The sequence below is a fragment of the Odocoileus virginianus genome, chromosome 12 (genome assembly GCF_023699985.2).
Source record: "Odocoileus virginianus isolate 20LAN1187 ecotype Illinois chromosome 12, Ovbor_1.2, whole genome shotgun sequence".
NCBI lineage: Eukaryota > Metazoa > Chordata > Mammalia > Artiodactyla > Cervidae > Odocoileus > Odocoileus virginianus.
The window spans coordinates 50477574-50491470 of record NC_069685.1 but is presented as its reverse complement, the minus strand read 5'-3'; the positions used below and the strand labels follow the sequence as shown (position 1 = coordinate 50491470).

At 38.1% G+C, this 13897-nt stretch overlaps 1 protein-coding gene and 1 pseudogene across 5 annotated transcripts in view; one reads left to right on the top strand and one right to left on the bottom strand.

Moving 5' to 3' along the window:
- The first annotated feature begins 5 nt into the window (after nucleotides 1-5).
- Nucleotides 6-13897, top strand: part of RAD9B (RAD9 checkpoint clamp component B) — a 35708-nt gene continuing 21816 nt past the window's right edge. For 2 of the 5 annotated variants that reach the window (XM_020890015.2, XM_020890014.2), the window contains exons 1-6: nucleotides 7-207; nucleotides 2194-2264; nucleotides 3663-3812; nucleotides 4022-4136; nucleotides 10182-10281; nucleotides 12314-12420. In XM_020890015.2, the coding sequence (XP_020745674.2) occupies nucleotides 171-207; nucleotides 2194-2264; nucleotides 3663-3812; nucleotides 4022-4136; nucleotides 10182-10281; nucleotides 12314-12420 (580 nt within the window). In that variant the 5' untranslated portion in view covers nucleotides 7-170. Of the gene's footprint in view, nucleotides 208-2193; nucleotides 2265-3662; nucleotides 3813-4021; nucleotides 4137-10181; nucleotides 10282-12313; nucleotides 12421-13897 lie in introns of all 5 variants that reach the window. The other 3 variants (XM_020890012.2, XM_020890010.2, XM_020890013.2) reach the window with 3 other exon arrangements.
- LOC139037924 (U4 spliceosomal RNA) lies at nucleotides 654-774 on the bottom strand (annotated as a pseudogene).

The window sequence follows — 13897 nt, the reverse complement described above, 5'->3', positions numbered from 1 at the left end:
TTCTACGGAGGCCCGCGCGGGCCCTTATCCGCCGTAAAGCGAAGTTGTTCTTTGGCAAATGGGGTGGGGGCAAAATCGCGAAGTTTCGAAGCGCGGGCAACATCCGGGCAACATCTGGGGCCCTCGGTCTGAGGCGGCCTGTGTGACTTGACTTTTTAGGAATTGCAGCCATGCTGAAATGTGTGATGAGCGGCAGTCAGGTGAAAGGTGCAGAGGCCCATTTTGCCTTCCTGTGTAAAAAAGGGAAAGCTTAGGGTTTGTGGGCGTGGGGACGTTTCCAACGGTGTCTCATTTCTTGACCTTTGTCTTTATGCCTAAGGGACATAAGACGTGGCCATAGCCAGCATCCACTCACCCAGGGTCTTCTTAACTTCTGAGGAGAAAATGAAGGCTCATCGGCTTTTATTTATGCGTATTATTTATATTCGTAGATGTCCATGAAATGAAGTTGAGCCACCGGGACAGGTAGTGGAAGGGTAGGCTTCAAACTCGGGGTGATAAGGAATGTGTGGGAAATTGGGAAAAATAACGCTTGGACAGTTAAAAGTATTTTAGCGCGATAAGAAAAGCATAAACCGTTTTTATTCCAAATTCTAACATTTTTAAATGTATGACTTGGGACAAGCCATTGAATCTCTTCAGGGCTCAGTTTCCTCATCTGTGAAACGAGAATAATAACACCATCTTCATTATAGTATTTGTTGTAGTTTCAATTAGCAATAACCGCACCTCGGATAAACCTCATTGGCTACGATACTGCCACTGCGCAAAGCTTAGTATTTGTTGTAGGAATGAAATGCGGGTAAAGAGCTCAGTAACAAATGGTAATGTACAAGAACTAATCCTTATTATAAATGGTACTTTAACGTCTCTGTTTAGAAAAGTAATGGTTTTCTACAGATCATAATCTGAAAATGATCATTGAAAGGCATTTGTGTCGCAGCTGGCTCCCGCTATGTTGAGGGCATCTATGGAAAAATATTAATGAGCAGGAAAGAAAAAGATCCCCATGGTTGCATGTTTTCAGAGTTCTAGAAAGTTCTCTTTTGCAGTGTGTACCTTGTTCTCAGTAAGTGATAATTTGTATGATTGTTTAATTTTTTTTTTTCTCCAGAACCTAAGCACTGTGAGGGTGAGAACTGTAAACCTGTCTAGTTCATTGCTATACCCCCATTGCCTTGGCTTATACCCTTGGAACCTGCTAGGGGCTCAGTGAATATTAACTGAATGAACAAAAAGTCTTCATTAGCTAGCTCCAGGAAAGAGTGGTGAATTGAAGTGTTAAAAAAGGGCCACTTTTTTTTTTCCCCTAGTCATCCTGTGTTCTGAGTTTGAGGCCCGCGCCTCCAGTTCTGATTCTTTTTTGCCCCCATCCCTTTCTTAGCATGCCATGTGGCTTGTGGGATCTTAGTGCAGAGTCCTAACCACTGGACCAATCATACTATGATGCTCCCAACTCTGATTCTTAAGCATAATATGATTTTACATTCTAGAAATATTTTTCCTGTTTTTCTACTTTTCCATGAATTGATATGGCCATCCTTTTTTATTGAAGCATAGTATCCCATATCTGTTTGCCATATTTTTTTTTTTTACTTATTCATAATTTTTAAGAACACTAATGGTGTCATACCAAATCAGACCAGTATTTCATCCAGGCCTAGCTACTCTTTATGACAGGGCATCTAATTGTTTTCTGGCGAGATCTGGCATGATCCATGCTCAAGTATCAGAGATATATCTTGAATGCCTCTAATTTCTCTCCTATAATTTGTTTTGACTTTGCCACCTGTGAAGTTATGAAAACCCTTTGAACCATTTTCTATATGCTCTGCTTCCACAGTTTTTTTTTTGCAGTAAGGGATATACATTTAAACCAAGTTTAAAAATGCTTTAGTATGGACATTAGCTACCACAATAGTTGCGTGCAACATTTTTAACATCTAGAAAGAAAGGATTTTGTTGCATTTTATTATTTCATGCACCCAATCTGTGAATTTATTGAGCACTTATTATGTGTCTGGAATTTTGCCAAGGCCATTATACTGTATTTCTTAAAGCAGTTTGTAGCATTGGTCTATAAAACACTGTTCTTTGTGAATTTATCCTGAGTCCTTCGAATGCTGAAGTAGTTCCATGGTTTATTTTTATTGTTTGAAAGAATGTAAACAGCATCTTTCTTTTTCTCCATAGTATTTGGGAAAGCAATCCAAGCTCTCTCACGAATTAGTGATGAGCTGTGGCTAGACCCCTCTGAAAAAGGTGTAAGTAAGAAATTTAGCTCATAGACCATCAAGTAAGGGCAAAAGATGATGTTTAAAAATCCCAGTCCAGATTGAATGTTAACTAGGAAATCCAGAAAATGTAATTATCCCTTCCACTGTTGATATGTATTTTACATATCTGAATACATTTAGAGCATGGTAAACTTAAAATCATACACAATTGATTTAAGCCAGAATCACAACCTGGTGGTCAAGAGGCTAGATATGACTTGCAGAAATGTTTTGTGGGGTCTGTACTGTTTTTTTAAAAATTGAAATATAACACAGGGAGTGTGATTTGGTGCTCTGTGATGACCTAGAGGAGTGAGATGGGGGAGTGGGAGGGAGGCTCAAGAAGGAAGGGAATATGTATACTTATAGCTGATTCACATTGTTATACAGCAGAAACTAATACAATATTGTAATGCAGTTATCCTCCAATTTTAAAAAATTGAAATAATTTTCTAACAGTAGTTGAGAGAGTACACATAAAAATCTGAATTTCTTGCTTCTCTTGAAAACTGAGAAGATCTGCTAGTTTGGGGCCTGCATTCCCAAGTGGAAGTATTAATGGTTGACTGACTAACAATTTTTTACCTTAGACAAGGTAAGACTGCCATTTTGCTGCAGTCTTTTTACTTCCTTTCGTATTATTGCCTTTGATCACGTTGTACTTTAAAGTTAAGGTGCCTGTGAGCATTTACATGTTTGCAATTAAAAATATGTTCTTTTTGCCAAAACAAACAAAAAATACAAATTCAACATGCAGGATTTTAGTCTTAAAACCTATGAGTCTAGTATAGATATGGACACATATGTGTATACATATGCAAATTACAAACACACTCTAAAGGGGCTTCTCTGGTGGCTCAGTGGTAAACAATCCACCTGCCAATGCGGGAGACACCGTTTTGATCCCTGACCCGAGAAGATCCCAAATGCTGTGGAGCAACTAAGCCCCTGTGTCATAACTATTGAGCCTGTGCATTGAGGCCCGGAAGCCACAACTGCTGAGTCCAAGTGCTACAACTGCTGAAGCCCATGCTCCCTAGAGCCCGTGGTTCGCAACAAGAGAAGCCACCACGTTAAGAAGTCCGTGCACCGCAGCTAGAGAGTAGCCCCCGCTTGCCGCAACTAAAGAAAAGCCCATGCAGCAATGAAGACCCAGCACAACCAAAAAAAGATAAATAATTTTTTAAAAACACACTGTATAATGCAGTTCATATTATAGCAGTATTATAATTCATATGTATAATGTGGTCCATATAATGCAGTTAACATCCCATAGCTTACTTGAATACATTTCAATGACATGCTGAACATATTAGATTTTTTTTTAATTAATCATTAAAGAAACCTGATTTGTTTTCCTATATGACTGTTATTTTATTTTTCTAGCTTGCTTTAAGATCTGTGAATTCTTGTCGGTCAGCATATGGATGTGTCCTCTTCTCTCCTGTGTTTTTTCAACATTATCAATGGTCAACCTCAGTGAAAATGAATGATACTGACATAATATTGAATTTAAATTGCAGATTGGGAATGAAGGTAAGTATAAGAGGGCCTGATTTCCTCTTGTGTTGTAGAAATGCTCAATATATAGGGTATAAGACCTATCCTGTTCTTAATACTTGGTTTAAATTGCATACAAGACAGGTCTGTTCATTTAAGAATATAAATACTCTTGTTAGATCTTTTTAAAGTAATCAAGCAACCATGTTAAGTATGTGCTGTTCTCTAATGTGTTTGCGTTACAGTCAATTCTGCCCATCTTTAGATGTCTGAATTCCCTAGAGAAAAATGTGGAGAAGTGCAAAATATTTACCAGATCTGATAAGTGCAAAGTAGTTATTCAGTTCTTCTGCCGACATGGTAGGTATAGTTAAATCTAGTTTAAAGTATGTGGATTTTTTGTTAATATTGTTCATGTTTAGAATATTCAGACTGCAATATTGCTTTGAATTTGTGTAGTCTGTGGTAGGGAGGTTGTAAATATTATTGTACTTTTCTCTGTAGAAGTATTGTGAGATGACTGGTATTAATTCTTTCTTTTTTTGGCTTGTCAGTGGCACAGGCTATGCCTACATACAGACCAGTTGGGTTGTGGGGTTTTTTTGCCATATAGGATCTTATTTCCCCAACCAAGGATCAAGCCCATGCCCCCTGCATTGGGAGCATGGAGTCTTAACCACTGGATTACCAGTGAAGTCCCTAGACCGATTTTTTAAATGTTCATCTGAACTCTCACAATTGATTATTCTAAAATTAACTAACTGCTGGATGATATTCTGTAAGCATGCCTTGTTAACAGTGTTCCTTGGAAAGACAGAAAAAGAATAATGCCTACTTGTATTAGAAGTGCTCTGAGTCCAGCCCCTCAATTGTAGGATCCAAGACCTTCATTCATTCTCTCTGATACACCAAAGAGATTTCCTGCCTCCCGCCTTGCAAGGTAGATATTCAAATGTTGTAGTCATATAGGATTTTACGTGGTTAAATATATATAGCATGATAATAAGGAGCATGGCGTCTGGAGGCCCCAAGGCCTGGGTGGAACCCTGCACTGCTGCTTCCTTGCTGAGACACCGGGCAAATTATTTTACTTTGTGCCTCAGTTTCCCTTATGTAAAATGGGGACAATAGTAATACAAGCCTTCTAGGGTTTTTGTGAAGATTCAGTGAGTTATAGGAAGTTATAGCTCTGCAATGTTTAAAGAAATACCTGGCATAGTTTCTAAGAGGTATCACTAGTACTAAGTTTTCAGTTTCTTAAGTATGTCTCAAGTGACTTGATTAGTGTCCAATACATATTTGTGATTGGTAGATTTTTAATAGCTTTTGTTGGGAAATTATACGAGTTAGGATGCTCTAAGTTACAAGTAACAGAAAGAAAGGAAAAACACCCAGAAAATCCAACTCAAACTGACTTAAACAGTAAAGAGGAATGTTGGCTCATATAAGCTAAAAGTTCAAAATTAGATCAGAGGAGTGGTTTGACCCAGGCTGCAGCAGCTGCTTCTCCTTCTCCTTCCTTTTAAAATTCTCTCAGCTCTACATTCCTCCATGTGATTTATACTAAGTCCAACTTCTCTTAGAAACTTTTAATAATAAGGTGACTTCTAGCAGCAGCTGTTGGGGCCACATGCTTGCTCTTTTATATCCAAGAGGAGTGAGAGTCATACCTCATACGTGCATTGAACAAAAGTGCTTGGCTTGGCTCTGATTGGACCAACCTAAACTAATCCTGGGGGGCCACGGGAATTCCATTCTCTAATTGCCTTGGCTTATTGCCATATCTGGACCAAATTCAATCACAATGGAGATAAGATTACATCAATTGATTTATACCAATGAGGGCCCACAAGTGATGCTTGAAGTGAAGCTGGTGCCTCCCAAACCTCATGGCGGCTACACAACAGGGAAGGATGGCTCAGGAAGGAAGGGGAACAAAGGCAATAGATGCTAGTATAGTAATTGGGTAAATATTAATACTTATATTTTCCAAAACTCTCTGTACTCAGGAAATTATGCTTGCAATTTTATTTCTATAATCTGGCAGGGAAACTGTTCAAATTTAGTTGAGAAAAATCACCTAGGCAGAGATGTCCAATAAATTGCTAGAAATACATATTTGGAATTTGGGAAGAAATTAAGGACAGTGAAGTAAATTTGGCTGTCTTCATTGATAGAAAACAGCTGTGAAAATATGAGCCACTAAAAAAGACTAATTTCTCTGAATCTAAGCACAAGTAGTTCCCAGAATGGTGATTTCTTAGAGTATTTAGCATCTATTAATAGAAAAAAGATGATTTATGTCATCAAGAACCAAGATTCATGTGAAATATTCACCTGCCTAATAATAATTCTATGAACTGTCTGTATTTTCATTTGCAGAAGTCCCAGAGTAGCTAAAAATGAGTCAGTGAGTTGTCCCTTGAAGAACTTGCTCTGCTGATCCAAAGCACCTGGTACTAAGTTCTGTTCTGATCAAGAAAACAGGTCTCCAACAGAGAGGGGATTCCCTAAGAGGGGGGCACTGGCTATTTGAGTGAAAATAAAACCCTGATTTGTACATGTATATTAATGACGTGTGTCAAGAGGGCAGGATCCCCACTTCAGGGTTTTAAGATTTTTTGAAAGGTCATTTACAGATGTACTCATGACTAAACTTTGGTAACAGTGAATGTAAAGGGATTAGGAGCATCCCTTGTAAGATTTTTGAACTATCACTAACCTCTGAAATTCCAAACTCCACAAATGGAACATCTCCAAAATAACGCTTACTCCTTAGCTGTGCCTCTTCAGGTCTGAGAGAGTTCTCTGGAGCCACTGAAGGAAGGTGCAGATTGAGCTATGAAATAGCAAGCAAAATTCTATCATAGCATCAGGTATCCCATTGCTGGGAGCAGATGGTACAGACCAGTGCTATCAAGTGGTCCACGGACTGGCGGCTGGACCTCAGACTGTTTGTTACTGGTCTGTGAGAAGATGAGGAACTTAGGCCAGAATTTAAGTCAACACTACTAAGCATTCTATTTAGTTCAGCTGTTTTGTTTTATTGTTGTTTCAATAATAAGACTTTCTTAATGAAGGAAGAAATTCTGGTGAAAATTCCTTGTCTCATTATAGTCCAGTACTTTGTGCAGCACTAGAAAAAGTCAGTAAATGACACAGAGTAAACAGGACTTAAAATTTTTATCCCATTTGCATTCTATCACAGAAAATTATTAAACTAGAAGGCTAGAAAAAAATGCAATGAAGAAGTACATCAAGCCAAGTTACTTAATTTTTTAAAAAGATTTATTTATTTATTTTTGGCCACGCTGGGTCTTCATTGCTGCATGGGTTTTCTCCAAGTGCAGCGAGCAGGAGCTACTCTTTGGTGGTGGTGCACGGGCTTCTCATCGTGATGGCTTCTCGTTGCAGAGCACAGGCTCTAGGTGTGTGGGCCTCAGGAGTCGCAGCGCGAGGGCTCAGTTGCAGCTCAGGGGCTCTGGATAGAGCACAGGCTCAGCAGCTGCGGAGCACGGGCTCAGCTATCCCGCGGCATGTGGGATCTTCCTGACCAGGGGTGGAACCTGTGTCCCCTGCATTGGCAGGCAGGTTCTTAGCCACTGGACCACCAGGGAAGCCCCCAGCCAAGTTGCTTTTATTTTTAATTATTTTTAAATATACTTTCATTAAAGTGAAAGTGAAGTCGCTTAGTCGTGTCCGGCTCTTTGCAACCCCATGGACTGTAGCCTACCAGGCTCCTCCATCCATGGGCTTCTCCAGGCAAGAATACTGGAGTGGGTTGCCATTTCCTTCTCCACCAAGTTGCTTTTGAAAGGGTAAAATGGATGTACTTGAGAGAGAAAAGGTGAAGAGGAAAGGTTTTGTAGGTGCTGGCCCACATCTGGGTACATTTCCAATGGTCAGAAATGGGAGGGCATTCTGCTATGAGGAAGCAGTGTGATCAAAGGTCTAAACTGAAAGTGTCTTGTTTGTGTTAACGAAAAAGGGGAAGGAAGCAAGCAGCAAGAAAAAGAGCCTCAGGGGTGACAAAGAAATAAGGCATCTCTCAACTTGGACATCCTTGGTAATACCAATACAGTATTCACCTGAGTCAGATATTTGTTACAGAGGTATGATTGTGCTTGTATATGCATGGACTGTTTCTGGAGAATACCTAAGAAACTGGTGACAGTAGTTACCTCTGAAAAAGGTACTGGAGTGGCAGGAGTCAGAGGTGGAGGGTGACTAACTTTCATTGTCTATTTTTGGTAGTTTTTAAATGTTATGCCTTACGCATCTATTGTCTTCTATTATATATCCATCTAAAAGTAACTTAAAAATATTTTTTAAAATAAGTAAGATATGCCAACTTTTGAGCTTCATATCTTTCCGAAATAGCAGCCACAGTAATACCTTTAAAATAGATCAGATTATGTCACTCCAGCTCAGAACTCTCAAAAAGCTCACTATTGTACCCAAGATAGAAGCTGAAGTGGCCTGTGAGGTCCAACATGATCCAGGAGTCCCAGGCATGCTTTCTCCTCAAGGGCTGGGCTGCTGTCCCCTCTGCCTTGCAATCTCCCTCTCCAGACAGCGCATGGTTTGATCTTTTAAAGACCTCCTTCAGTCTTTGCTCAAATGGCATCTTTTCAATGAGGTCTTCCTTGAACTCCCTGTTTAAAATTGCTACCCCCACCACTGGCATTCCCAGCTCCCTTTCTGCCATTTTTTTAAAAAATTCCTGTGTACTTATCACTTTGTGACATGTGTGCATGCGTGCTAAGTCGCTTCAGTCGTGTCTGATTCTGTGCGACCCTGTAGATTGTAGCCCGCCAGGCTCCTCTGTGCATGGAATTCTCCAGAGAAGAATATTGGATTGGGTTGCCATGACCTCCTCCAAGGAATCTTCCCAACCCAGGGATCGAACCTGTGTCTCTCTCCTGCATTGGCAGGCAGGTTCTTTATCACTAGCGCCACCTGGGAAGCCCATTATGTGATATACCAACTGTTTCATTAATTCTTATTTTCTTATTGTGTGCCTGTCTTTACTAGAACGTAAGGTTTGTGAGGTCGAAGATTTTTGTCCAAGTTGTTCTTCACTGGTCCATAGCTCCCAAATCATCTCTAGTGTGGTAGATTACAGAAAAAAAAACAAACTCATAAATTATCTGAAGGCCTTCCCTTCAAAAGCTGAAGTCTGTTTCCCCACTTCAAATCTCAGCTGACCTTGGACTTGCTTTGATATCAGTAGAATGCACTAGAATTGGTGTTGTGTGAGTTCCAAGCCTAGGCCTCAAGAAGCCTGTCAGTTTTCATTGTTAAACTAAGAACATTTCCATCAACATGAGAATAAGCATAGCCTGTGTAGACACCTGAAAGATTGGAGACCATGCGGTGTGAGGCCCCAGCCATCCAGACTGCCCCAGTGTCCCAACTGTGAGGCCTCGGATATGAAAGTGAGGCCATTCAAAACGATCCAGCCACTGTGAAACCAGCCCAAACCAGAGGAGCCACTTAACTGAATTGTGAAAAATAACAAACGCTTGTTATTTTGAGTCACTGTATTTTTGATGATCATTAAAAACTAATTGATAAGCCTGACAGACAGTAACTGCTCAGTAAATATTTGTGGAAATAATAAATATTGCTGTTATTAATTCAGTTTAAAAAATGAGTTGAAAAATGCTATTTAGAGTGAATCCTTTTGATTCTCGTTGTAACATTATTATGCTGTAGAAAGTTGTAGCCTACCTGGATTTTATTACATGGGCTCTATGTTCAAACTTAGATTCAGGGAAAAAAAAGAAAGAAACTTAAATTCAAATTCTGACTATACTTATTAAAACAGCTTAGCTTTGAAGTCATTTAACCAAGCTCAAGCTATAGTTTCCTCTTCTGAGATTAAGTACCTACCCCATAGAGATATTGAGAGGATCAGAGATAATGTCTGTGCAATGTATACTGTAGTTGTGGGTACACTGGACCATAGCCATTACTGCTCCCCACTCCTCTCATCCTCTCAGAGGGAAAGAACACACCGATTCAATGCTCCTGTTTTATTTTCAAAGGTCCCATTCAGAAATATCAACCATGGTTGAAAAATTCTGAAAGAAGTCATAGATACCTGATTGGTAGTGGGCAATTACTATTTTACACACAATTTAAGAAATTACCCATATTTCAAAAGAACGTGGGAACTCTACTGCCTAATTGTTTGGAGGGTGTGACATGTTACATAGTGTCCACTAGGGAGCGATAAACACATTCATTTAGGGTTAGTGTTTCTTGTAAGTTATGTGCACCTGCTAGATATTAAGTATTACTTTAATTTTATTATTTAATCTGAACTTAAAGTGTAAAAGTCTTTAATTTTTTTTAATTTTATGCTTAAAATTATTAATGGATTGTTTTACTATTTTTAAGGTATTAAAAAGATTCATAATGTGTGTTTTCAAGAAAGTCAGCCTTTGCAAGTTATTTTTCAAAAGAATATGTGTGCTAATACACTAGTGATTCAGCCAAGGTAATGAGCTCTCTGTTGTTTTTTTCCTTAATATAGTATGGTCACAGAGTAAAGAATTAATGCCCTAGAACTTTTAAATCAATTACATTTTTTAAAGCTAACATTAGACTTGGAGAAATCACCTACAGGATCAAGAGTAAACCTGAAGAAAAATAATAGTAGATAATAACTGCCTAATGGTAGAAATAATAATTTATTGGCCAAGAAAGTTCTAGAAATATCCCATCAGTGGCTTTCTACATCAAGTGATATTAAGAGAAAAATATATTATCTGATAACACTTTGCCTTTGTATGGTGCTTTTATAAGACACTGTGTGTCTTAAAACACACAGCACGAGGAAATCTTAACAGTTTTTATGTGATTGATTTTATCCCTGTTTGTTTTTTCCTAGAGAATGAGTGAGAGGTATTTGTCAGTGAGGGAGAACTCAATTTTTCAGTTAAACCTTAGCATTAAACATTAATTATTTTGTAAGCCAAAAATTGTTTTACCCTTACTGTTTTTTATTTTATTTATTTATTTATTTTTACCCTTACTGTTTTTTTAAATTACAAAAGAAATACTCCTTGTAATACATCTAAAATTTATAGAGAAGTGCAAAGATGAAAAATGAAAGTCTTTCTCCTCTACTTACCCCATATATTGCACTTGGCAGGCATAACATCTATTAACAGATTGGTGTATATCTTTTTACCTCTTCTATTTATAGTCAGTTTGTCTATAACTTTCCCTCTCCCTATATCTATGGATACCTTTCTGTCTTTCAAAATTGTATCACATATTTTGTTGTTTAGTTGCTAAGCTGTGTCCAATTCTTTTGCAACCCCATGGACTGTAGCCCACCACGCTCCTCTGTCCATGGGATTTTCCAGGCAAGAATACTGCAGTGGGGTGCCATTTCCTTCTCCAGTGGATCTTGTTGACCCAGGGGTTGAACCCACATCTCTTGGATTAATAGCAGATTCTTTACCACTGAGCCACCTGGGAAGCCCCCAACACATACTGAGTCCTGGAAGTGAAACTGCTGGGTCAAAGGCTTAAACAAATTTTAAATTTGCATACATATGGACTAGCCAATTGCTATCTGAAAAGTTTGTGCCAATTTACATTCCTACCGAAAGTATAGGAGAATCCTTCCAAGTTAAGGATTATGATTAATCTTCAAAAATTTTGCCAACCTGTTGGGTAGAAAATGGCATTTTAAAATGTTCTTTACTATGTCTGTTTTATTACTAGGGGGCTTGAGCATCTTTTTACATTTATTAGAAGTTTGTATTTTTCTTTTTTGAATTGCACATTCATGTTGTCATTTTTTGTATCAGCTTGTTTGATATCTTGTACAACACCTCTCCCTTAACACTGGAAAAGTTCCCAGATTAATTTGGTAGGTGTTCCTGACATTTTGGCATTGAGAAACACTGCTAATCTAAAATCTAGCGTCAGGTTAACACGAACATTACAGAAATTCTAAGAATCTCATTTTTATATAACCTCACTTTGACTAAAAAAATAAGCCAGAAATTTTAATTCAATAATAAAAAGATAAATAACCTAACTAAAAAAAAATGGGCAAAGGATTTGAATGGATATTTTTCCAAAGAATATACGCAAATGGCCAACAAGCATATGAAAAGATGATCAACATCGTTAGTCCTTAGGGTAGTGCAAACCATACAGCTTTAAATCTGAGAACTGTGTAGAATATGAATTGTATCTCAGTGAAGGTGTTTTTAAAAAGGGAACCCAGGATGAGAGGGCATTTGGGATGTCAGGACAGCCTGTACCAGAGGCTGAACCCAGGCCCCGGCAGTCAAAGCGTGAGTCCTAACCACTGGAACACCTTGGAGTTTCCAACGGTGTGATTTTAAGATATACAAAAAATACAGCAGATCATGTAGAAGGATAGAGAGAAGTCTTTTGGGTAGATTCACCTGTTTATTTCCAGATTAAAGATTTGAGTTCCATTTCATAAGAGAATTTCTTTCTGTTTCTTCTTCAAGTAGTGTAATATTGTTCATTGCATTTTGTAGGGTGCTTGCTGAGGCAGTTGTTCTTTTTACATCGAGTCAAGAGGAAGTTACTCTTGCTGTTACTCCGCTGAAGGTTTGCATTAAGAGTTCTAATGAGGAATCAACGGGTAAGGATTATATCTGTCACTGTGCTTTGATGGAATATTACTTCCTGGCTTTCCCGGTTACTCTATGGTTATACAGTAAATATTACTGGCATAATATTTATTCTTGACTAAAAGGCAGTAAAAGTAAAACATAGAAAGATCATCAAAACTTTCAAGAGACCAAAGAAATTTGTCAACCAGTAATTAAAATACCTGGCTTTGAAATTCAAATTGTTTTCAAATTAGGAGAATGGTTACTGAGAAAAATATTTTTTCAGTTGAAATTTTAAGGTCTATTTCTTATCTTTTGTATTTAGCATAAAGGAAAGGAAGAGGCCAGCCATCCAATGGAGATGATCTTTGACCACATAAAAAGGAAAATTAACTTTAAGTTAGAAATGTAGGATATTCCAGATGGCAAATATATAGGGCAGAAAATGTGAATATTTCTTTAGTTCACTCTTCTAAGAGCTATCCAGATGTAATGGAGACACTATGGCATGATTAAATCTGGAGTTTTGCTATTAAGGAAATTTACTAAGGTATTTTTGGAATAAGCTGAGATTCTTTGATGTTGGATAATTTGGGGGGTGATAGCAGTAAAGAAAGAATATAAAGGTAGATACATTATTTGAAAGCAAAAAACTAGTATAACTAGGGCTTAAGGTGGGCCACATGACTTTGTAGTGTTTAGTTTGTGCCAGATGCTGTTCTAAATGGTTTACATATGTGAATCCATTTGATCTTTGCAGCAACTCTATGATGTAGCTACTGTTAGTATCCTCATTTTCCATATGAACAATATGAAGCACAGAGAAACTAAGTGACTTGCTGCTATCACACGGTTAATGTGTGGATTATGATCTGAATAGAGGCTGTCAGGTTCCAGGGCTTAGGCTTATTACCACCGTGCTCTTATTGCTTCTCTCAAGTCTCATCTAGTATTCTTTTTTGGCACTTAGAAGTGCATGATCTGGAAAATATATGCGTGGCTACTGAGAGGGTCTGTTTTATATTCATAATGCCATCTCTGAATAAAGATGGCCATTTAGTAACCAGGAGACGCTATCCCTTGTGAGCAGCTTTCTAATGAGTGGTTATAGTTATGATTGACTCAGGACCCAGTTGTTTAATTTTATTATTGAACCTACTCTATGCCAGCACACTGGGAGTGACATGAGCCTTCTTTTCTCAATTTATTTTTTTAAGTATTCTTTTTTTGTATTCTTTTCCATCATGGTTTATTGTAGGATATTGAATATAGTTACCTATGCTGTACAGTAGGACATGTTATCCATTTTACATCTAATAGTTTGCATCTGCTAATCTCAAACTCCCAATCCAACCCTCCCTTGCCCTCCCCCTCCCCCATAGCAACCACAAGTCATGACATGAGCCTTCTTGATCGAGATGAAGGTATTTGTAAGGTATTGTTTGGTCCTTTTAAAATATAAATACTATTTCTCCTTTGTTCTTATGCTTAAATAATTCATGTTCA